Source organism: Lepus europaeus, chromosome 17 (assembly GCF_033115175.1).
Source record: "Lepus europaeus isolate LE1 chromosome 17, mLepTim1.pri, whole genome shotgun sequence".
Lineage (NCBI taxonomy): Eukaryota > Metazoa > Chordata > Mammalia > Lagomorpha > Leporidae > Lepus > Lepus europaeus.
Window position 1 is genome coordinate 58842442 of NC_084843.1, and position 23177 is coordinate 58865618.

Here is a 23177-nt window from a genome sequence, read left to right on the forward strand (position 1 = left end):
GGCCGGGCGGCGCCTCCCGCCTGCGCCCCGCACCTCCGCCCGGGCACGGCGCCGCCACGCGTGACGGTGCGCGCCGCTCCCTACGTGGGGGACGTGCCGGGTGATGCCGGCCGGGGGGGACCTCGGCGCGTCGCCCGCCCCCTTTCCGGCGCGGGAGGGCGCGGCTGCGCCCCCCGCCTCCCTCCCCAGCCCGGACGCCGCGCCCCGCGCTGCAGAGGCGCCCAGCAGCCAATGGGCGCCGAGGAGGGGCCGGCGGGCGGCTGTCACCCTGCCGGGCACGGGAGCGCGCGAGCCGCCGCCGCCGCCGCCGCGCCCGGGCCCGGGGGGCGGAGCCGAGGAGGCGGAGCGGCCGCGCCGCCGCGGGAGGACCACTGCTCGCCCGGCCGCCCGCCTGCCGCCCCGCGCGCCCGGCCGCCAGCATGATCGCCGCGCAGCTCCTGGCCTACTACTTCACCGAGCTCAAGGATGACCAGATCAAGAAGGTGAGCCCCCGGCCGCCGCGCGCGCCTCGTCCGCCGGGCCGGCTTCTGCCGGCGAGGGGCTCCGCGCTGTTCTCCCCGGCATTGTGTGTGCGCGCGTGTCGGCGCGGGCGGCGGGGCGGAGACCCCTGAGGCTGGGCTGCTGGCCGCAGTGTCCTTGAGACGGGCTGAGGATGTTAGATGGGCCCCCGCGCGCGCGAGGAGGGGGCTGGTGGCGAGGGGCGGCCTTGCGCAGGGTCCGAGCGCCGCGGGTGCCGGGATGCCCGGGAGCGAGCCGGCCGCCGGCGGGCGTGCTGGCTGCGGGCCAGGCACCCTGTGTTTGGGGTTCCCAGCAGGGAACGTCCGGGGCCTCCCCTCCCTCCCCCGCCCCGGGCTCCCCCAGCAGTTGCAGCTGTGCTGAGGACGGGGTGACCCGCCTGGCTTTCCGGAACGGGGAGGGTTGCGCAGGCCACCGGAAACTTTGCTCATAGGCCTCGGGTCCTGGAGCCGCACGTCTGAGTGGAATTTTTTATTCCTCTTAAGCTGTAATTTCCAGCCAGCCCGGGAGCTCCAGTCAGAGACCCTGGGCACTGGCAGCGGAAGGAGGCCTTGGCGTGCGTGCTTGCGGCCTGTGTGTTCCCTCACTGGGATGCAGAGCCCTGTCCTGGGGGGGTGACTGCCTTTGACGTCTGCCCAGTGTCACACGCTGTCCCGCTGGCGGGTCTTAAAGGTGTAACCCTCCCTTTTGCCGGCTTTGCTACTGAGTATGCAAGAAACAGCCTGAGCTGCAGGGAAAGACGCCCATTTTATCAGGGCCAGGTCTGGCAAAGGCTCCTGACCCACCCACCTGGGTGTGAGTGACATTCCTGCGGGCTTAGTTGGGATGGGCCGGCAAAGTCTACCTGTCTGAAGCTCAGACAGGTAGTGCTTCCTACAGGTGAGAGGTACGAGTGATGGGCCTTGATTGGCTGCCCTGCAAGCCACAGGATGTCCCCTCTGGTCCAGCCCACCCAAGGTGACTCTCTCATCTGGCACAGCCGGAAACAGGCCTCCTGAGGGCAGTGGCCTCCTCATCAAGGTCACCGGGCCAGTGAGAGGCGGGGCCAGGGTGGGGTCTCCTCCTCTCTCCACTCAGGAACTCGACCACGCCTCCTCCTGGAAATCAGCTGAGGGGGAAGTGCAGAGAGAGTCCCTGGGGACCCTGCTCCCCGCCCTGGATCCTGTGCCGGGGGTGAGGAGCAGGAGTGGGGTGGTTAGGAGACCCTGCCGTGATTCTGGGGTTGTCACACCATGGGACTCACGCCTGCTGCTGGGGAGCACGGGGATCTTCCTGGCTGCTGACCCCGGTAGCCGTGGGTGCCAACCCCTGCGTTTCACACGTTTCCTTGGGGGTGTGTGTCCCTGATGTCCTTCCTGCCGGAGAAGGCCGGCCAGTCCTCTGGCGCTGGCAGAGCCTGCCCAGCCGGGCTTCTGAGGCCCAGAGGTGGGCACTGTCCTGCTTGTGGCGGCTTGTGCTCAAGGCTGCGGACTGTGCAGGGGGAGGCCTGCTCCACCTTATAGCCTGCAGCATGCACAGCCCAGACCACCACCTGTGGGATTGCTGGCCAGGGCGCCTGCTGAGTTGACCGAGGTTTGGGCTGCACTGGGAGGGACTGGGCGGTGTCCGGAGCGTTTCAGAGCCATCTGCTGCTGTGGTGGCCTGACTCACTTCTGTCCTTACACGTACTCCCTGCCAGGTCCCCTGGAGGTAGTGAGGGTGCGCCTTCTGATTCACATGATCTTAAACTCTGAGGTTGTAACTCAGCTTGTGACTCCAGGGCTCATCGATCCTCTGGCCCCAGAACCTTGCTGGAGGAGGGTTTGAGGCCAGAGGTTCAACCAGATAATATCATTTGTTAAGGAGATCCTGAAAAACCACATGGCTTTTTGCATCTCCCCGAGGTGCTGACCTGCCTGGTGGGTTGCGTGGCACTGCATCCATGGTGTGGCCCCCCCAGAGGCTTCCTAGGCCACGGTGAGCACTTGCTCTGGTCACCCCTCAATGGTCGCCACTCCTGAGTGTGTAGATGTTGGGGGGCTACATCTGCCTTCCTGGGGCTCAGAGCTTACTGGAAGCCAACCCTTCTCACCCAGCATTCCCCCAGGCAGAGGCTGGGCAGGGGGCAGGATTCCAAGCCCACGGGGCTGGGCCCTGCCTGCCACCCCAGGGGAGCCCCGTGAGGGAGTTCCCCTCCCCGACGGACGGACGTGTGGGCGGCCATGATGATTCAGCCTCCGGGGCTCTGGAGAAAGACCTGGTGTCCCTCGGTCCTGCTCGTCCGTTTTCTTGCTGTGACCTGGAGGTGGAAGGAGGGAGAGTGGGCACTGCAGAATTGCTCAGGGTGCAGACATGCGCGTTTGTCTCTTCCCGGTCTGTGGGGCCCCTCGGCACTGCAGCCTCACGGAGTAGACCCTGGGCTGACGCGGTCCGGACATCCCACTTCCCCTTGTGGACGTGGAGCCCCGTTGTCCGGACTGTGTGTGCGTGACGTTGGTCAGCGGGCGCCGTGAAGCAGCGTCCGGTCGTGAGCTGAGCGAAGCACAGAGCACACTCTCTGGTGCTTTCTGCAGGGCAAGGAGGCACGTGTGCTCTGTGAACGGTGCCATTCATCAGGAGCCCAGACGCCTGCTGGCTCTGCAGCTGGAGGCCGGCCGCCGACCTCTCAGTAGCTTTGATGGCCTCTCGCCGGCTTCTTCCACTTGGGTTAGCCGGGTCAGCTGTGAGGAGCCTGGGGGAGGGCGAGGGATCAGTGACATCCAGAAAAGGCGGAGGGGGCCAGGCGGGTCAGACCTTGGCTTTTCAAGAAAGCCTGGGCTGCCAGAGCAAGCATTAAATGAATAATAATAATAATAATAATAATAATAAAAACAACAAACCCTCCTTACTGCTTTAGGGGGTGAGAGAGGTGAGAGTTACAAAATGATCAAAGCGTTTCCCCACCTCTGGGCCAGGTGTTGAACAGAGAGCCAGGGAGAGCCTCGCGTCTCTGAGGCTGCTTTTCATGTCCCCTGCCCCCTCACCGTGGCTGCTCCTAGGGTTTCTCCTCTGAGGAGCCCCGTCGCTTCAGCTGGGTGGATAATTTGGGAATATCGTGAGGGAGTGGACCGAGCAAGCGGGGCGGCCACACAGCGCTTTCACATCTGGCCGTGCTGCACAGTGCTCCCACGCTCCTGCTGTTCCCTGGAGAAGCCATGGGCAGCCTTTCCCCAAAAAGACTGATTGGGCGTGACTGGGACCGTCTCCGTGTGTGTGTCTGCAGTCAGGGAGTCCTGGCTGCCAGAATTAGCCGCCCAAGTCAGCACTGAGCGCCGGGGAAACCTGGCTACAGGGCTGCAGCCATGTCCCTCTGCGTCCGCCAGGCTGCTGGCACCTGCTTATTGATTGGAGGACTTTGGAAGCAAATCTGATCACAGGAGCTCAGCCATTTCTCCAGAAGTCTTTGAGTCCGTTATGGATGGAGTACTGTGCCGGACCTGTAAGCCTGCTCACAAGCACACATCATTGCATGCTGTCCCGGGGTGCACGTGGAGACTGCTCTGAGAGCACCGGGAGGGTCGTGCTGGGGCCGAGGATGGGGAATCACTCACTTAGGAACTGCTCGAAGCCGGGCTCCAGAAGTTATCTGGGGAGGAGATGCTGTTTGAGGTAGCAGGACAGGTGCCCACTGCCTTCCAGACTAATAAACAGTAACAGTGGATCTGCTGAAACCACTTCCTGTGCACAGGGTTGTGTCCGAGGTACCTGATCGTAAAGAAAGATGGGTGCACATTTTACTGATTGATGGGTTTTCAGTTCAGGAAATAACATCACCCTTTGGCAGGCAGTACAAATGGTGATATTATACTTAGAAACTTTGCAAGGTGGAATTACATGGGCAGTCACCCAAACGTTTTGCTTTCTTTTTTAATGGTTTGTTATCTCTGCACATCCCCCAGCATTCAAGGGGTGTCACAGCAGACATCGATTGTATGTCCTGTATAGAATTGATATCACAAATGTTGCATGCACACACATGTGCTAATATACGTGTACGCGTGTGTATGCATTCATTTGCTCTTTGGAAGACCTCGGCAAGGTTGTCAGGAGAGGAAGCAGTGTTTCTGGGCTTCCGGATGCTTCCTCCCTTGCAGACAGAAGGCAGAGGTTTTATTCCCCATTTAGAAACAGGGACCAGAGGCTCCCCTGGAGGAGATAAGCAGTTTTCTCAAGGTCACAAGAAAGTCAGAAATGGGATCCATGCACCTCTTCCTGTTCCCTCTGCTTCTTTCCTTTAAGAGAAAAACCTGTCGTTGTTGATTTTAATGGTTTACTTTGGAAGCTACATTTTAGAATCTCTCTCCACACACATCAATCAGAAGAGTTCCAGAGCTGAGCATAGCAAATGTCCGTATATTTCCACTCAGTTTGAGAAGTTACAGACACAACTATAAATCTGTTATACACACCGTTGAAGCCCCTGCTAGGCCCACCTCCCGTTCCATTCATCCCACTTGCTGCTGCTTCCCCAGAGGTGAGCTTTGTTTTGAATATCATTGCCATGCAAGATTTTTTTTTTAAGTTTTTTTTTTTTTTTTTTTTTTTTTAATTTGAAAGAGTTACAGAGAGAGGTAGAGAGAGAGAGAGATCTTCCATCTACTGGGTCACTCCCCAAATTGCCACAACTGCTGGATGGGCTGATCTAAAGCCAGCAGCCGGGAGCTTTTTCTGAGTCTCCCATGTGGGTGCAGGGGCCCAAGGACTCTCTGCTGCTTTCCCAGGTGCATTAGCAGGGAGTTGGACTGGAAGTGGAGCAGCTGGAACTCGAACTGGTGCCCATATGGGATGCCAGCCACTGCAGACTGGGGCTTTTAGCCTGCTGTTCCACAGCACCAGCGCCACCATGCAAGTTTTTAGACAGCTTTCACATATGCATGTATCAAGAAACAGTAGATGGGATTGCTGTCTGTGGTTTTCCCCTTTTGCAAATAGTGTGTACTGTGTGCATTGCAGTATATCATGTTACTTTGTATGGTTTTAAATTTGTGTACCTGCTGCTATACTGTGTGCATTCTGCTGCAACTTGCTTTTTTTAAAGCGCAACATGCTCTTGAGATTTTTTTTCTTGTTGATCCATGTAGCTACTTCATTAATTGAACCTGCAGCTTTTGTGTTCTTAACGTTGTATAAATACTCCACAGTTGATTTAATCTTTCTTCTTTTAATGAGCATTTGTGTTTCTTATTTTTCAAATGACAGTGCTGCGGCGGACTTTCTCTGGAACAAGCCCTTTAGCACACAAACAAACCTCTCTAGGCTGCGGGCTGCCTTGGGCTGGAATAAGCAGGGGGAGGAGGGGCGTGCGTAACCCATTTGCAAGGTTTTGCCTCATGGCTGTCCTTCACGGTCTGCCCATCATCCACACTGCCACCAGGAGCACATGCAGTTGCCAGTGCTCTGTGCCAGCCCTTGGTGTGGTCCAACCTTTGCAGATTTGCCGTAGATCATTTTTAGATTCAGCTGTTTCCATTCTCATTGCATCACTGGGGCTTAGTTTAAAATTAGAGCACTTCCTAATCTACCTGCCTTATCAACTGACCCTCTTGCTGCCATAGGGAGTGAAGTGGGACAGCTGTCATTGTGAACCCCTGGGCCCACGGCGTGCTGCAGGGTGGGTACTGGGGATGGGGCAGACGCAGAGGGAGCCTTAGGAGGGCTGTCGGTGGCGCTGGTGCTGTGGGGGTGACTCCGTTAAACTTTTTTGGGAATTAAGCACGCCCCTGTGCTGTCTTGGCTCCTGTACTCTCCTGGGAGGACTGGCCGGCCAGCCGGGCAGGGCTTATCAGTCCCCTAAACGTGCCTGGCTCCCTTCAGAGATCACTGCAGCCAGCGGCCTCTCCCAGATTACCTTCCGTAAAAGGAGAAGGAGGCTGCACCCCGCAGCGGCGAGAGCTGGAACATGGAGCCTGCAGCCTGGCCCTCTGCAAACGGGAGCTGAGCGGGAAGTGTGGCTTGCATTCTTTTGGAGTGCCTTCGCATTCCAGGCTACAGACGCCACCCCGGGAACGGCATTGGGTGCCTACCAGATGCCTTTGCTCTCCTTACCATGGACCTCACTTAATCATTGGTAGTAATAATACTTCTCCAAGCCTACGTGCACGCCTGTCGCCTGCCTGCTTGTTCGTTCCCCACGGTCCCCAGGAGGAGGGTCCCACTGCCATCTCCGTTCTTGGATCGCGACCCTGAGACTCGATAGATAGGAGATAGATAGGAAGTGGTGGAGCCTGTGTCCAGACCTATCAAGTGTGATGGCTCAGCCTGGGTTTTTAAATTTTTTTTTTTTTAAATTGAACTAGAATTCCCATCGTGTGAAACTCGCCCTTTTAAAGTGCACAGTTGAAGTTTCTAATCCAGTCACAAGGTTGTGCAGCCCTCACCACCATCTAATTCCAGATCGGTTCTGTCATCCCCCAAAGCAGTCCCCTCCCCATCCCTCCCTCCATCCAGATCCCGACAACCACTAGTCTTACCTTTGTGGGATTTGCCTCTTCTGGATGCTTGCTGCAGGTGCAGTCCTATAAATGCAGCTTCTTGGTGATGTAGCATAAAGTTTTCAGTGTCCATCGTGCTGTAGTGTGTGTCTGTACTTGGCTGCTTTCTAAGGCTGAATAATGCCCCCGTCCCTCTGTGCCACATCCATCCAGTGGTCAGTCAGGTTGTTTCTGCTCCTTGGCTCTTAGGAACAATGCTGCCATGTGTCCTGGGTGTCCCTTCCAGGAAGCCAGCCTCTCCAAAGTCCCAGGCAGGAAGCGACTTGCACAGGACACCTCGCAGCCCACGAGGGATGGGGTCTGCAAAACTCCCGCTAGTCCCCGACTCAGAAAACGTGCTCTGCACTACGGCACCCGGCTCTCAGGCACCTGGCTCTCATTCGGCAGTGTAGGGAAACAGGTGTGAGGTGGGAGGCTGTGGGGGGGGGTAGGGGGGGGAGTGGGCAGAGCTAGCTTGAGGGCCCCAGGGTTCCTGAACTCAGTATCCTGCCCCTGCCCCACACATGCACCCTCACCCAGCCCCTCACCTCCATCCCCCGAGCTCCCAGTTGGTCCGTGTGCATGGGTCCCTTCCACCTGGGAAGGAAGTTGGTCCAGTAGGGTCATTTGCAATGAGAAGTCTAGGCCTTGCCCTGGTTTGTGGATTTCTCTCTGGTTCCTGGCCCCAGTCCTTGTTTGCATTTACAAGAGGTTGCCCCGTGGGGGCAGGACTCCCCTGTTAAGAGCCTGCTGTGCTCCTTGTAATGCCCACTCCAGCTTCTGCCTGGCCATGCTGTGAGCCGCTATTGATTTCATCCAGTGATGACACATGGGGTTTGCCACACCTCGTTTCTCTGATGTCTCCTGGTGCCTTCTGGGGTCCTGCTGGCGTGGGTAGGGGGAGTGGAGAGCTGGCTGTGTGGGTCACCACTTTAACAGAGACCCCATCGCACCAGCACAGTGCTGCACAAGACCCTGGATTTAGCTGGGTGCTTAGTGTGGGGCTGGGTCCTTCCAGCAGGTGCAGAGATAGGTATTTGTTTCTTCCTGCCTCTCACATGACACCTGGGAGGTGGAATGGAGGCTGTCTCAGGGGCCAGCAGGGGACAGGGAGTCCCTGACACAGGTGGGCCCCTTCTCATGCTTACAGAACCAGAACTGTGATCTGGGGCTTCAGACCCAGAGCCCTGATGCCCCCCAGCACGGCCCTTGGCGTCTGAGAAAGCGGTAGGAGCAGCAAGGTCACCTCGCCCTCCCCTGCCCACCTGCCTGAAGCAGGTTGGAAGGCCCTACACCTGGCGCACCTGGAGGAAAAGAACATTGTATTGTCTGCAAACTCAGGGACACAGAGAAGTGTGCGAACAGGCCTTGCCAGATGCCCTGTTTGTTACCCCAAGGCCACAGCCCCTTTGCCCAGGTGTGCTTCTCTGTGGCTACCCACCCACTTCAACCTCAGCACGAGCCCGACCACGGCTCGGGTCCACTGTGTCTCCAGGTCATCATTTCCTGAGAAGGGTCCCTTGTCTTGGAAACCTTTTTACAGATCTGTGCCTTTTCTCTCGTGAAAGAGCCTGTTGGTTGGGCCTAAGGTGGGCAGGAGGGGGATTTCCTCCCCCTGCAGTGTGTTCTGCATTGCGGTGCCCCCCATCCCCAGTGGACAGCGTGCTCCTGGAACTGTAACCTCCAGCCCCATGTGGCTGTGAGCGCTTGAGATGAGGCAGGTCTGATTCCAGAAGTGCTAAGTGTGAAATCCACCCAGGTGTTCCAAGCCTTCAGACGAGAGAATGTAAAATAGCTTGTTAATAATGATTACTTTTTTTTTTTTTTTTTTTGGACAGGCAGAGTGGATAGTGAGAGAGAGAGAGAGATAGAGAGAAAGGTCTTCCTTTGCCGTTGGTTCACCCTCCAATGGCCGCCGCAGCTGGCGCGCTGCGACCGGCGCACCACGCTGATCTGATGGCAGGAGCCAGGTGCTTCTCCTGGTCTCCCATGGGGTGCAGGGCCCAAGGACTTGGGCCATCCTCCACTGCACTCCCTGGCCACAGCAGAGAGCTGGCCTGGAAGAGGGGCAACCAGGATAGAATCCGGCGCCCCGACCGGGACTAGAACCCGGTGTGCTGGCGCCGCAAAGCGGAGGATTAGCCTAGTGAGCCGCGGCGCCGGCCAATAATGATTACTTTTTAGCTTGGTTTTTAAAATTTTTTTTCCTAATTTTTATTTATTTATTTCCCCAGAAACCTTTTATTTAAGGAAGACAAACTTCATGCATTTCATAAGTACAGCTTTAGGAACATGGTGATTCTTCCCACTGTACCGGCCCTCCCACCCACACTCCCACGCCTCTTCCTCCTCCCTCTCCTATTCCCATTCTTATTTTTTACTAAGATAATAATGATTTAGTATTGATTACATGTTGAAATGTTTTGGATATACTGGGTTAAGTAAAATACATTACTAAAGTTAAGTTCACATGGTTTCTTTTAATGTGGCGACTAGAAAATTGAAAGTCATTGTGTGGCTTGCATTATATTCTCTTCTTATGGAGTTTGGACCAGGATGCCTGCATTTAGAGCGTGGGTGCCTGAGGGCCCTTGTGTGGGAGGCCAGGAGGCCTGGAATCCAGCACCTCTGCGGGTCCCTGGTGCGGGGGTGGGGGTGGGGGGTGGTGTGGAGCTCTCAGGGCCTTAGTTTCCTTCTCTGCTAGGGGGGGCAGGCGATTCCACCCGTGGGAAACACCCACTTGTGAAACTAGGGAACAGACGCAAAGCGCTTGGAAATCGTACAGGTGCCAGGTGTGATCACTGCCATTCACCCAGCACACAGCCGTGGAGCAGCCGGCTGGGGGACGGCTGCTCTCTGGGTAACAGTAGACAGACAGCAGAGCTGTGAGCCTGGGGCCGGGGCCAGGGCCTGGCTCCCACTCAGCGTTTGCTGTTGACTGTCTGGGAGCTCTCAGACCACCTGCAGTCCGTGTGGCCTGGTGCTCCTGTGCCCACCATAGGTGAGGGCGAGAGGGCAGCTTTCAGTATTGCTGTGTTACTGTGTTACGCAGACGTGGGAGTGCTCAAGGTCACAGAGAGGCCGTGCTGCAGCCTCATCGGCTCCACTGCTACAGCCACAGCCCACGGGGTCAGTTTGGTTGCCTCACAGCGAAGCTAGACCCCTCTGCCTGCAGGCCCAATCCTCCGGTCTGTAGGGATCGGAACATTGGGAATTGTGAGTCTGGAGGCTGGCTTGTCCCTGGCCCAGGGCAAGGAGGAGGCAGAGAATTAGCCTGTTGTTCCTGCCCCACCGCATTCCAGGACTGTGCGGTTCCACTGGAGGGACCTGGAGGCTCCTTAACTTTCAGAGCATAGTGCAGTGCCATAGCTTTGGGCTGGGCCACACTCACTGGCCTGGAAGCTGCTGTTAGTGGGTGCCTGGGCACGGCGTCAGGGCCTCACAGTGGTCCCCCAGCAAGAAGAGTCTGGGGAGAAAGGGGAGGGGCTGGGTTTGGAGTCATAGCTGGGGCTGCCCTGGTTGCTGGGTGCCTGGGTGTATTGCTTACCTGTGGAGCCCCAGGGTCCTGTGTGCTCAGACGAGGTGGATGAGGCCTCCTTACAGGCGGTGTGGATTTGGGTAAGGGCAGGTTGACATGGCTAGCATGGGCCCTGTCCATGTTCTCCATCCTAGAGCCTCAGTTTCCCCATCAAGAGTGAGACTGGGACCTGCGCCGTGGTGCACTAGGTTAATCCTCCGCCCGCAGCGCCGGCATCCCATATGGGTGCCAGTTCTAGTCCCAGTTGCTCCTCTTCCAGTCCAGCTCTCTGCTGTGGTCTGGGAAAGCAGTGGAGGACGGCCCAGGTGCTTGGGCCCTGCACCTGCTTGGGAGGCCAGGAGGAAGCACCTGGCTCCTGGCTTTGGATCAGCACAGCTCCGTTGCGGCCATTTGGGGAGTGAATCAACGGAAGGAAGACCTTTTTCTCTGTCTCTCTCTCTCTCACTGTCTATAACTCTACCTGTCAAATAAATTTAAAAAAAAAAAGAAAGAAATAGAAGGCTGAAAATTAAAAAAAAAAAAAAAAAAGTGAGGCTGTCACTCGGGGCAGACAGTGGCATTCTGTTTAGGAAGCTGCGTGGATGCCCACATCCCATATCAGAGTGCCTGAGTTAGAGTCCTGCTCCGGATTCCAGCTTCCCGTTAATGCAGACTCTGGGAGGCAGCAGTGATGCCTCAAGTACCTGGGTCCTTACTTGGATTGAGGTCTTAGCTCTGGGCTCTGGCCTGGACTAGCCCTGGCTGTTGTGATCATTTGGGAAGTGAACTAATGAATGAGAAATCTCTCTGTCCATCTTTCAAATAAATGAAATAAATAAAAAAATTTAAAAAGCACAACCCACAAGCATGGGGATTTCGTCTTCCTTCTGATTTGTGTGTTATCAGATGTAGCAGTTGGTGGGTAGTCCATGTTCATGGAAACAGCCAGGGTTCAGAAGCATTCACAGAATGCTGGGTGGGGCACTGGGACAGCAGAATGGAGCTGGAGAAAGAGTCTGGGATACAGGGACCTCCCCAGCACGGTGACTGTGAGTGCCCAGGGCATGGCTTTTGCTTGAATGATGTTCACATGTGATCTTCCCTGAGGGCCTCTGCAGTGGAATTCGTTTTCCCAGACACATTTCCTCCCAGTGACTTTCAGGCAGTTCAGAGAGCTCTGGAATCCTGATTATTTTTAGGGATTTGTAGCCCTTGTGTTCCTCTGGACAGTAGTCGTTAATTGGAGATATTGTGAATTGAAGGAGAGCTTAGAAACGCCTGGAACTCACCACAACTCAGAGAGAGGCTGAAGTTCGGGGCTGGGGCATGGAGAAGGGCTGGGCTATTCGGGGAAGAGTCGGTGCCTGGGCCTTATCTGAACCAGCAAACCCTTGGAGACCTCCCACCAGCGGCCTCCCGCCCAGCCCAGCCCAGCCCAGCAGCACACAAAGGGACCGGAAGGCATGGCCCCTGCCCTCCTGGCACTCACAGGCTAGCTGGAGGCGTGCACCATGTGTGTGTCCCTGCAGCCCCCAGGAGAGGCACCTGCCACGCCATGTCCCCTGGGGCAGTTGGACTCACCTGTGTTGGACACCTAGGGTGGAGGGGATGTGGAGGAGAGGAGTGGACTGTGTGGGCGGGGCGGATCATGGCTGGTGCTCTGGGCAAGGTGAGTTGGGAAGAGGAGGGGGTGGGGGACGGAGAGGCCAGCAGATGGTGGCTCTGGGAGAAGGCCTTTTAGGGGTCAAGAGCTACTGTCGGACTGGCAGCGGGGAGGGGGTGCCGGGAGGAGGTGGTTGCTAGGGGGGACCCCACCAAGTCACAGAGGTCTTGCTTGGGGTCACTTCCCTCCCTGTTCAGAGATAGGCTGCTGAGAGCACAAGGGAAACTTGGTTTCCCCTCTGCCACCCGCAGTAGTGGGGGAGCTGGGGGAGAGGGAAACCGGAAGAGCCACATGCAGGCAGGAAGGGGAGTTGGGAGGCCCTGGCTGGCACAGGCCACCACGGAGGATCTGGCTGAGCCGGGGCCTTCAGCTTACTGTGGCTTGTGAACTTCCTTCTCAAGACTGGGTGAGAGAGGAGAGGGGTGGGTGGACAGCTTGTCATGGGTCTGGTCCCCAGTAGCGGGCAGAGCGGGGCCTCCGCGTCTCCCTGGTGTGGCGTGCTCTCTACATGCCCAGGGAGCCACGTGGCTTCTGCACTGATGCCTCCCATGATCCCGGGTCTCCCTGGGGTTTCCCCAGGCTGAGAGGAAAGAGCTCGGGCCTTGGGGAACGTGGTGTCTGCCCCGGTCCTCTAGCTGGCTAGCCGGTCACTGTGGCAGCGGAGGAACCTCCCTGGCCTCTGAATTTTCCTCGGGGCCTTGGAGGTAATGCTGCACACCCTGCTTCTGCAGACAGGATGGTGTCGGGGCACCCTGGGGAGGTGCGCACCGTGGGGAGAGCTTCACGGAGCAGTCCCAGGAGCACACCCACCTGATGCATGGGAAGACTGGCGTCCAGGGGGCTGGCAAGGCCAGAGTCCATTGCTCAGGTCTCTGTTTCCCCCCTGAAGCAGGCAGGGTGGCCGTCAGTGCCCACACCGTCCACACCATCTTAGTTCCCAGAGGACTTAGGAAGGTGGAGGTGAGGGTTCAAAGGAGAAACTGTTTATGATTTATTTCTCTAAATTCAAAACCCAGTCTCCGTAGGTGTGTTTGGTTAGGTAGAAAAACAGTCGTAGAAGTTAAAGAAAGGGTTTCTCTGGGGCAGTTGAGGGGGAGAACACTTAATTCTTACTTCTGTGCATTGGTGTGCTGATTATTTTTATACTAAGTATATGTCACTTTAAAAAAAGTGCAAATATTTTGCAGGGATTTTACTGGAATCTTTCATTTGCCATATTTTCTGGCATGCTGCTACCCTTTTAATTTTCTCTTCAACAAAACGGGTCAGTAGCATTTGTGGTAGAAGTATTTTTTTAGGTCTTTAGGTAAAAAGAGTGGCAGGCACGTGGGTATGTCTCTAGGCAGGGTGGGAGAAAGGAAGTGAGACCGAATGCTTCCTTGTCTTCGGCTCCTTGTTAAAGCCCTCCCCCTGTCCCTCTTCTCCATCTTAAAAGTGAGGAAAGCGGGACAGAGAGAGGTTAAGTGACTCTCCAGAGTCACACAGCTAGTAATCGGGCACATCCTGGATGTGGACCTAGCTCTGTTTACCCACAGCCCTGTGTTTTCTCCACTATTTGAGAGATAATGAACGTGTTTAAGGAGAAGCCCTGAATGATGGGTTACGAGATCTGGATTCTGGGCTCAGCTGCCACTTACAAACCCTGTGATTCCATGTGAGTCATGGCTTTCCGTTTCCTCCCCTACTAAAATGGAGGTAATGGGATCTTTCCTGGAGAGAGGGACCAAGGCACCTGCCGTGTGCTCGCCACTCGGCGTCCGTGAGTTCACTGAGGTACGATGGGATCACACACAAGGGATCTTCTGGAAGCTCACGGAAAATGTAGTTTATGGAAAAACTACGCATGGATTTCAAAAATCTTTTGCACCCAAACAAACTGACCATTTTACGCCATTTCCATGAACTTTTGGGAGGACTCCCGTGCTTGGCGGTCCTGTGTGTCAACAGCAGGGCCCTCCGCAAGCGTGAGCTGAGGATTTGATACAAGCACACAAGGACGCGGCCTCTCCTGGGTCTGAGTCTCCGTCCCATGCCTGCCCGGGAGCTGGCGCCCTTGACCTTTCACCACTGGCTCCTGGCTTGCCTTTGCCCGGGAAGTGTCTCGCTTGAAAAGTTTGTTTGGAAGTCCTGCGTGGAGCAGCGTCCGTCACGCCTGTTGCTCTGCCCTAACCTTGATGCTCATGGGAGAGCGGACAGGAGAGGGAGTGACATTTTCCATGGCTGAGCCCCTTCCACAGGGTTACCGGTGGTCACAGTGCCTCCTGCCACAGCTGGCTTGCGCACTTGGGCATGTCTAGTCTTGAATTTGTGTTTTGCACGTTCCTTTGGGAGCAGGAGGGGGCCGTGGGGTCAGGTGCAGACCTGTCTGGGTTTAGCCTGGTGCCGGGCAGGCAGGTTCCCTCTTGGGTGGACGGCTCAGCCAGGCTGTGTTCCTTCTGCTGCAGGGCCCTCCCCTGGGGTCCAGCTTCGGGAGCTTCCTTGAGCTCCAGGGCCCTCTTGGGCCCAAAAAGGACGAGTATCTGGACAGAGTTTGGGCCGGAGTGTCTGCCCGCTGTGGCTGGCTCGGCCCCTTACCATAGCAAGGAGACCCGCTCTACGGACGGTGGGAAAGGCCCGGGTCCCGGCGAAAGCGTGGGGCATCTGGCGGCTGGCACCTCTCCCACCCCCTGGGCTGACCCAGTCCTGCACACTCAGGTCAGGCAGTGAGCAGTTGAGGGCCCAGGGCTTCTGGGAGCCTTGCCTTAGGACAGATGTTCCAAAGGCCAAGGCTTGGGGTGGAAGCTCCCAGAAGAGTTGCTGTGCTGGCCTCCCCACCCCCAAGCGCAGGGGGTAGACGCTCTGGGCCCCAGTGTTTGACCAACAGGGTGGTGGTTTGGAGGCAGCCCCTGAAGGGGAGGGGAAGGCTTTGGAAGTGGGAGTGTGTAGGGGGCAAAGAGAGGAGGGAGAAGGAGAGGAAGAGATCTGGAATGGCCGTGCCCAGGGCAGAGCGGGGCGCTGGGGGTCGCCAGCCTCTCTTGCTGGTTTCCTGCAGAGCGGGGAGATGCAGCAGTGACTGCCCCCATGCCCTCCTCCCCTCCACCTGCCTCCCGTTCTCCGTCTCTCCTTCCTAGGAGGACGCGCCGGCCGGCCAGCCAGAGCCAGCAGGCCTGCTCTGAACGAAGGCAAAGGCACCTCGTTTGGGGAGGCGCCGGGCGCCCTGGGAGTTTCCTGCAGGTGTCTCGTGGTGTGCTTCTCTCTGGTGCTAACAGCTGCTCCAAGGGCCATGGCAGGCGTGTGGGTGTGTGTCGGCTGAGTCCCGCTCCTGTGGGTGCTGCCTGGCCAGCCCAGCCAGGCTCAGGCCCTCCCTGGCCTGCAGAGGGGCTTCCCGCACTCTCACGCACGCGAGGTCCGGGAGGCCCGTTTCAGCCCCAGCTCTGCCCCAGCTCTGCCCCAGCTCTGCCCCAATTCTGGCCTCAGTTTCCGTGGTCCTTCCACGGGAGGTTGTACCCCTGGATGACTCCTGAACCTGGTCAAGAGGAGGAAAGTCCTCCCCCACAGAGCTCGGGTGGGGCTCTCCCGTGTCCCTGGCCCATGTTTGCATCTGGATTCTTTACTGTTGGAGCTGCCCCTCGAGTTGGGAGGGAGGCTGACTGTGGAGCTGTGGAGAGCCCCGCCTTTTCCAGAAGGTTCTCCCTGTCCAGGTGGAAAGCCGCACAGCTTTACTTGAGCCTGCCCTCTGCAGAGCAGGGGAACCGGCCTTCCCCAAGGGGTGGGGACGGTTACAGTGAGGAGCCCCAGACTCACAGGCACGAGGCCTCACTCCCCTGGCTGTGTGCTTTGAACCCATCGTCCCTTAGTGTTCGGGGGCCTCAGTTTCTGCATCTGTAAAATGGGGGCAGGTGACATGCCATACCGCACGTGGAAGTACTTGCTGCACTGCAACCCACAATGTAGTTTCGAAGTCTGACGGCAGCATCCGGCGTTATCTGCATTCCTCCTTCGTGCCAGGCGGCGGGGTGACTTCCAAAGGTCTGGCCAGCACTTCCTCGCCCTGGGGAAGCCCGCGGTGTCAGGGGAGGTGATGCCCGCAGTGCCGCGGGGAGGGTGGTCGTTGGAGCGTGTGCAGGACACCAGCAGACAGCTTGGTCTTTCAGAAGCACAGCCTCGTCCTTGTGCCCCGACCAGAGCCGTCTGGTCTCTGTGTGGCTTGTCAGGCCCTGCACGGGACGCAGCTCTCGCCCGTCTGGTTGTCTCACGTCAGCTCGATGCGTTGTGGGTTCATGTCTGCTCATCTCACTGGCCACCCGCCCTCGCCTCTGGCCCTCACACGCTCTTGATCGTGCCTGGACGCACCCTCCGGCCTCACCGCTCTGGGAAGCCTCGTCTCGCAGGTTCTTTTGTGCCCGCCGTGTCACTGCCCCACAAGACTGAGGGCGCTGAGATGGTGAAGGCTGCTGACCCGGTGCTGCCAGCCCCAGGGCCGAACGTGGTGTCTCTGCTCCCGGGGCCGTGATGCTGGCAGCTTCTATCCCAGCATGCAGTGGTTTCTGACCGTCTGTGCCTGACTGTACTGTGAGGAGGAGGAAAGGAGAGGGTGGGTGGGGTGCTGACTGGGAGTGGGGGCAGGGATCAGCTGGCCCCAGGGGACGTGGGCAGAGTCCTGTGAGCACCATAATTGTCCACAAGGCAGAGGACAGGCAGGGCCTGGGGGGAGCACCATGCACGGAGACCAGTGAGGAAGGGCTGCCAGGAGCGAGGTTTGCAGAGGTGACCTTGTCTATGGACTCTGCGTCCTTGAGCTGGGACGATCAGCCACCCTGAAACGGGAGCTTGAGGTGCCGTGCAGAGGCAAGTCAGAGTCAAGGGCTTTCCGGCTTCACTGGGTCATGAATCTGCCTCTCCGTGTGCCAGGAGCCGCCTGCGTGCAAGACTGCGTGCTGGGCCCTGGAAGGCCAGGTGAACGGAGCGTAGGCAGTGCCAAGGGTTAACTCCAGCTTGATGCACTTGGCCTCCGGCAGGAGGAGGCAACATTTGATCTAAACCTGATGGGGGAGAGAAGGAAGGGAATTGCAGGGAGAGGTGACAGCAGAAGTTGGGAAACCTGGGGCACCTCCCAGCGCTGGGAGAGGTAGTTTGGCTGGAGTTCAGAGCACAGGAGTAACCTGCAAGGGGTAGGTGGGTCCGTCCTGGGGAGGCATGGAGAGGCATCGCGAGGCTTGGAGCAGTGAATGACCAGGGCTGTACTTTGAAGACCCAGTGTGGCCGAGATGTAGAGGGCAGGCTTTGGGAACCAGACTAAAGGTGGAGAACCATTACAGTGGACGAAGCACTGGTGATCCGAGCGTGTGGTTCCAGGCTTTCCAAGCTGCAGAGCGGTGGAAAGGTGAGGTGAAAGGACTTCCAACAGGTGCACAAGGACAGTGCCCGAGGACTGGTGTCGGGCCCAATGCCAGGCAAATTAGATGGAGAGAATAAAAGGGAAGATGCTCCAAGGAGAGCCAGTGGTGACCTAGGAGGCTTGAGGTTGGGAGCCTGGATGCTTGCAGGGGCACAGGGCATCCAGGAAGAGAGCCAGGTTGGGTTGGCTCGGGTGTGGTTCTGTTTGGAGGTCCCTGACACACAGATCCTGCACCTGGGCATGGGAACCCAGGGGCTTTCTCCATACATCCTGATGGTGGCATTGGGGTCTTCAGGCTCTGGACCTGCTGTCCCATGTTCCCTGAAGGGTTCTGGCCTTGTGGCCACGATTTGTACCTTCCGGGAAGTCACACCCACGGAAACCCAGCAGCACCACTGTTGCACTTGGATACAACAGGTGTTGCTTTGGAGTGCTTACAGTGTCCTGAGTTCCTCTCTAGCTCGCTTGACCTCGCAGGGTCCTGTGAACGGCCCGCTTTATCATCTCAGTTTGTCACTTGGTGGAAGTAAAATCCATGTGGTTGTTAAGCAGTGGGGGCTGGGGTTTGAGCCCCGGAGCCCTTGTTCTTCACCTCTGATCCACACGCCCACACCCCTCACAGCGGGAAGGAGGCCTTGAAGTGTGTCTGGGGCTGGGGGAAACCTGCCTGCACCATAAACTCGGGCTTGAAGGGCAGTGCCGTGCAGTCCTTAAGGGTTGGAAAGGACCCTGAAGATGTCCAGTGCCTTTTGCGGGGGCGGAGCTCTGGGGCTCAGAGCATCTGCAAGTCTGCTACCGGTGACGTGGCTGATGGAGGTCAAATGGCCTCCCCTCGTGTTACTTGCCAGCCTGGGTGCTCTGGGACCCGCAGCAGCTGGCTTGTCCTGAGCAGGCAGGTTCCTCGACCTGCTCTTCCTCGCCCAGCCAGGCTGGGGCCGCAGCCGCCTGCCTGACCCTCAGCCTCACTGTCCCTTCTCATCCTTTGCCCAGATTGACAAGTATCTCTACGCCATGCGGCTCTCCGATGAAACTCTGGTAGATATCATGACTCGCTTCAAGAAGGAGATGAAGAATGGCCTCTCCCGGGATTTTAACCCAACAGCCACAGTCAAGATGTTGCCAACGTTTGTAAGGTCCATTCCTGATGGTTCCGGTGAGTCTCTCAGCCAGAGATGGGGCTCTGACGGCTGACTGTTCTGGGCGGCCACCCCTCCCGCTTTCCTTTGCTCATTCATTCATTCATTCATTCACTCTCACTCACTCACTCCTTCATTCATTCTGTCCACCTGTTCTCCCATCCATCCATCCATCCACCCACTCACTTACCCATCATCCATCCACCCAGCCCCCAGGCATCCTTCGTCTGCAGGGCATGTGGGACGTGCCAGGCATTCCTGGACCAGGCAGACCGCCTGATGGCCTGACTGCCCAGTGGCTTGTGGGACTTGGGAAGTGCAGTGTTGGTGGGTTTTGCTCTTCTGAACATGAAAAGCCTCGGAACAAATGGAGAATTCCCTTCAGGCGAGTCTCTCCATCAGGGCACCAAGGTCTCCCCCCCTTCGGTACTCCAGAGAAGTAACGATCCTAGTGGCCAGGTGGGCCTTGGGCTCAAGGAGGGGGTTCAGGTCCCCATTTGAGCAGATTTCATCAACGCTGAATCCAGGTAGCCCTGACGTGGAGGAAGGGAGAGGTGAGGTGGAATTAAAAAAAAGAAAGATCCCCTGAGTCTGCGTCCCTGAGACTGGTGCCCACAGCGGGGGTGCAGGGGTCAGTGCGGGGTGTCGCTGTCCGCCCCCTCCAGGAGCGACATCAGTCCCTGCTCGGGGCAAACGGAGGCCGGGAGGCTCAGCTCTGCTCTGCTCAGCCAAGCATACACGTTAGTTTGCAGAGGTGGGTGTGGCGCCCGCCCCGGCTCAGCGCAGTCCCGCGAGACCCTCTGATGGGAGACCGTGCTGTGGCTGGAAGGATGTCGTTTCTCTCGTGCTGTGGCTGGGAGGATGTCGTTTCTCTCGGGGTAGTGAGCATGCGCCTCCCGGGTGTGATCCGTGTGTGCACTCACCCCTGCTGTTCTCCCCTGCTCTACAGGAGCTGCTAAAAGCAGTCATTTAAATCTTTTTTTTTTTTTTTTTTTTTTTGACAGGCAGAGTGGACAGTGAGAGAGAGACAGAGAGAAAGGTCTTCCTTTTTGCCGTTGGTTCACCCTCCAATGGCCGCTGCGGCCAGCACATTGTGCTGATCCGAAGCCAGGAGCCAGGTGCTTCTCCTGGTCTCCCATGTGGGTGCAGGGCCCAAGGACTTGGGCCATCCTCCACTGCCTTCCCAGGCCATAGCAGAGAGCTGGCCTGGAAGAGGGGCAACTGGGATAGAATCCGGCACCCCGACCGGGACTAGAACCCGGTGTGCCGGCGCTGCAAGGTGGAGGATTAGCCTAGTGAGCCGCGGCGCCTGCCGTAAATCCTGTTTAAAGCGCTTGAGCGCAGCCTGCACCATAGACGCCAGGAAGACTGACGCAGCTACACTTACGCTCAACAGACAGCGCAGAGGGCCAGCCTGCTCGGCAGACCGGCTGCGGTGGGACAGCCCTGCTCTGCCTGCCCCCGGCCTTCCCGAGGCCTGGGTGCAGCTGTGACGCCGACAGTGCGTGCGTGCTCTTCTCTGCGGCCTCGGGTCCGCTTGCTGCACTCGCCTTGGCCTTTGTGTCTCTCGTGTTTCTTTGACTCTTGACTCATTCACTGCGCCTTGCTCCTCTGGTTACCTTCGAGGGGCTGGTTACAGCGCTTCAGCTATTTAAGAACTCTTGCAAAGTGGCCAGCGCTATAGCACAGCGTGTTAAAGTCCCGGCCTGCAGCGCTGGCATCCCATATGGGCCCCGGTTCGAGTTCTAGCTGCTCCACTTTCTATCTAGCTCCCTGCTGATGGCATGAGAAAGCAGTGGAAGATGGCCGAGATGCTTGGGCGCCTGCACCCATGTGGGAGACCCAGAAGAAGCTCCTGGCTCCTGGCTTCAGATAGGCTCAACTTTGGCCTTTGCAGCCATATGGGGAGTGAACCAGCAGATGGAAGACCTCTCTCTCTTTCTCTCTCTCTCTGTCTCTCTCTCTCTTTCTGTAACTGTCTGTCAAGTAAATTTAAATCTTAAAAAAAAAAAAAAAGAACTCCTAAGAACAGAGCTGGCCACCAGAGAGACCGCAGTGTGGTGTCCCCTGGGTATGTTCTTGTGTCTCTGGCTAGGGACGGACACTGCCGGCTCTGCTTTATCCCAACTGGGTGGTACCTGTGTCCAGAGCACTGGAGTTTTTCCAGGATTGGCAGAATTCCCCAGCAGGGGTGGGGCTGTGTCCACTCCCAGCCAAGGGACAAGGAACTGGGAAGGGATTGGGTGTAGGCAGCGCCAGGAGAGCTCCTGCTTTGGCTTTGCTTGGACGACTCTGATCCCTGTGTGCCTGGCCCGGGGCAGCCACACTGGAGGAGGTGGTGCCTCCCCCTTCCTCGTGAACCTGCTCTCCAGTCAGCTGCTCCCCCCACCCCCCAAGATCCTGTGTCAGCAGGGGCTGCTCCCCGCACTCTGCACACAACTTCCAGGATTGAGGGTCTCCACATGGGAGCCAAGTCCACTGATAGTCGAGCCACTCGCCCCCTCAGCCGCTCCTTAGAGCAAGGCCTGGGGCTCAGGCTCGTTCTGCAAGCCCCTCTTAGCCACAGCAGCAGCAGTGGACCAGAGGCCCTGGGCAGTGCTGTGGGAGAGAAGCCACTTCGCCTGGTCCACCTTTCCCCAGCACCTGCTGCCGCATTGCATCCATTCTCCATCTGTCTGTGATGTGAACTCTGAAACCAGCACTGTGCGCTATATGAATCACTTGTAAAATTGCTGTGGGCGGCATTGTTTCTTTGTTCGTGTTACATAAAATAATGCCATCTGTCAGTGCCTGGAGTCTCCGCTGTGCTGGCAGGTGTGGCTACGTGCCCGTGATCCCGTGATCTGGCTGGCAGGCGTGCTTACACGCCTGTGTTCTGGTCCCCCCATCAGAGGCTTGTGGGGCCAGAGTCAATAGCCGGGGCTCCTGCCGCCCCTGAGCCTCATCTTCTCCAGTGCTGATAAGGCCCCTCGGGAGTATGGGCTGCTGCTGAGAGCACAGGGCAGGGGAGGGGGGAAGTGAAACCGAAACCCGCCACAACAAGGGCCTCCCTCCTTGTGCAGAGAGCGTGGGGTCAGCCTGTGCTCAGCCCCCTTCCCCCCTCCCCAGACCTCTCGCCTGTGTTAGTATCCCAGGGGCATCATAACAAGGGGCCACAAACTCTTTTTTTTTTTTTTTTTAAAGATTTATTTATTTATTTGAGAGGCAGAGAGAGGTATCTTTCATATGCTGGTTCACTCCCCAAATGGCCGTAAGAGCCGGAGCTGGGCCAATCAAGCCAGGAGCCAGGAGCTGATGCTGGGTCTCCTACGCAGGTGCAGGGTCCCAAGCAACTGGGCCATCTTCCATTGCCTTTCCAGGCCATTAGCAGGGAGCTGGATCAGAAGTGGAACAGCCGGGATTTGAACTGGTGCTCATATGGGATGCTGTCGCTGCAGGCAGAGGCTTAACCTACTGCGCCACAGCGCTGGCCCCTGACCCTGTGGTTTTAGCAACAGAAATGCATCGTCTCACAGTTCTGGAAGCTGGAAGTCCAAAATCAAAATAAAAAGGCCATGCTCCTTCTGAGACCCTGAGTGGAGCCTGCCTCGCCCCTCCTGGCTTCTGGCTGGGGCTGCCCGCCCTCGCTGTGCCTTGCCCACAGCGCCACCCCTCCCGCTGCTCTGTTCCTGGATCATCGATCATCCGGGACCCAGCAGTCGGGGCGGAACCAGGCTGTGGGTCTGCTTAGGAGGAAGTTCACTGTGCGTTTCTTCCTGAAACGTTAATCACTGCTTCGCTGCATAGTAATTACTCAGCCTCAGAATTAGTGGTGATCCCAAAGCACAGAGGAGGGATGGAGCCACCCTAAAGGGAGCTGCTGGGGAGACGCGCCCCGGCCTGCCAGGGAGGAGCAGGCCTTTCCCTTCCCGCCGGCCTTGGCCTGCGCCGGACGCAGACCATAAGAACTGCTCATTTTCCAGAGGCATCTCCGAAAACATCTGATAAGTACGTCTGATAGCACATCAGCCATTTTTTATTAATTTTTATCCCTTTGGACATTTACTATGAGTGGCATGTTTTTTTTTTCCTATTCTTGCGTAATTCATATAATAATTTTTTAAAAATATGTATCTGAAGGGGAGAGTGACACAGAGAAAGGAGGGCCGGGGGAGAACTTCCATCCCCGAATGGTTGCAATGGTGTGTGTTGGGGGAGGGGAGTTGGGTGAGGCTGAAGCCAGGAACCTGGAACTCCATCCGGGGCTTCCACGTGGGTGGCAGGGACCCAAGCACTTGGACCATCTTCTGCTGCTTTTCCAGGTGCATTAGCAGGGAGCTAGAGCGGAAGTGCAGCAGCTGGGGCTCACCTTGGTACTCAGCTATAGGACACTGGCGTCACAGGCAGCACTTAGCTCGCTGTACTACAACACCGGCAGCCCCTATGCATTAATTTTTAAGCAAAACCCCAAAATGGCTTTCAGCCGTTACAAATCCTTTTG

The 23177-nt window shown here is 57.4% G+C and overlaps 1 protein-coding gene across 1 annotated transcript in view; it reads left to right on the forward strand.

Annotated features, from left to right (window-relative positions):
- Positions 1 to 374: 374 nt before the first annotated feature.
- The window catches only part of HK1 (hexokinase 1), a 60984-nt gene continuing 38181 nt past the window's right edge, over positions 375 to 23177 (forward strand). Inside the window, exons 1-2 of the mRNA XM_062215337.1 lie at positions 375 to 482; positions 18552 to 18714. Of these exons, the coding sequence (XP_062071321.1) occupies positions 420 to 482; positions 18552 to 18714 (226 nt within the window). The 5' untranslated portion in view covers positions 375 to 419. The remainder of the gene's footprint in view (positions 483 to 18551; positions 18715 to 23177) is intronic.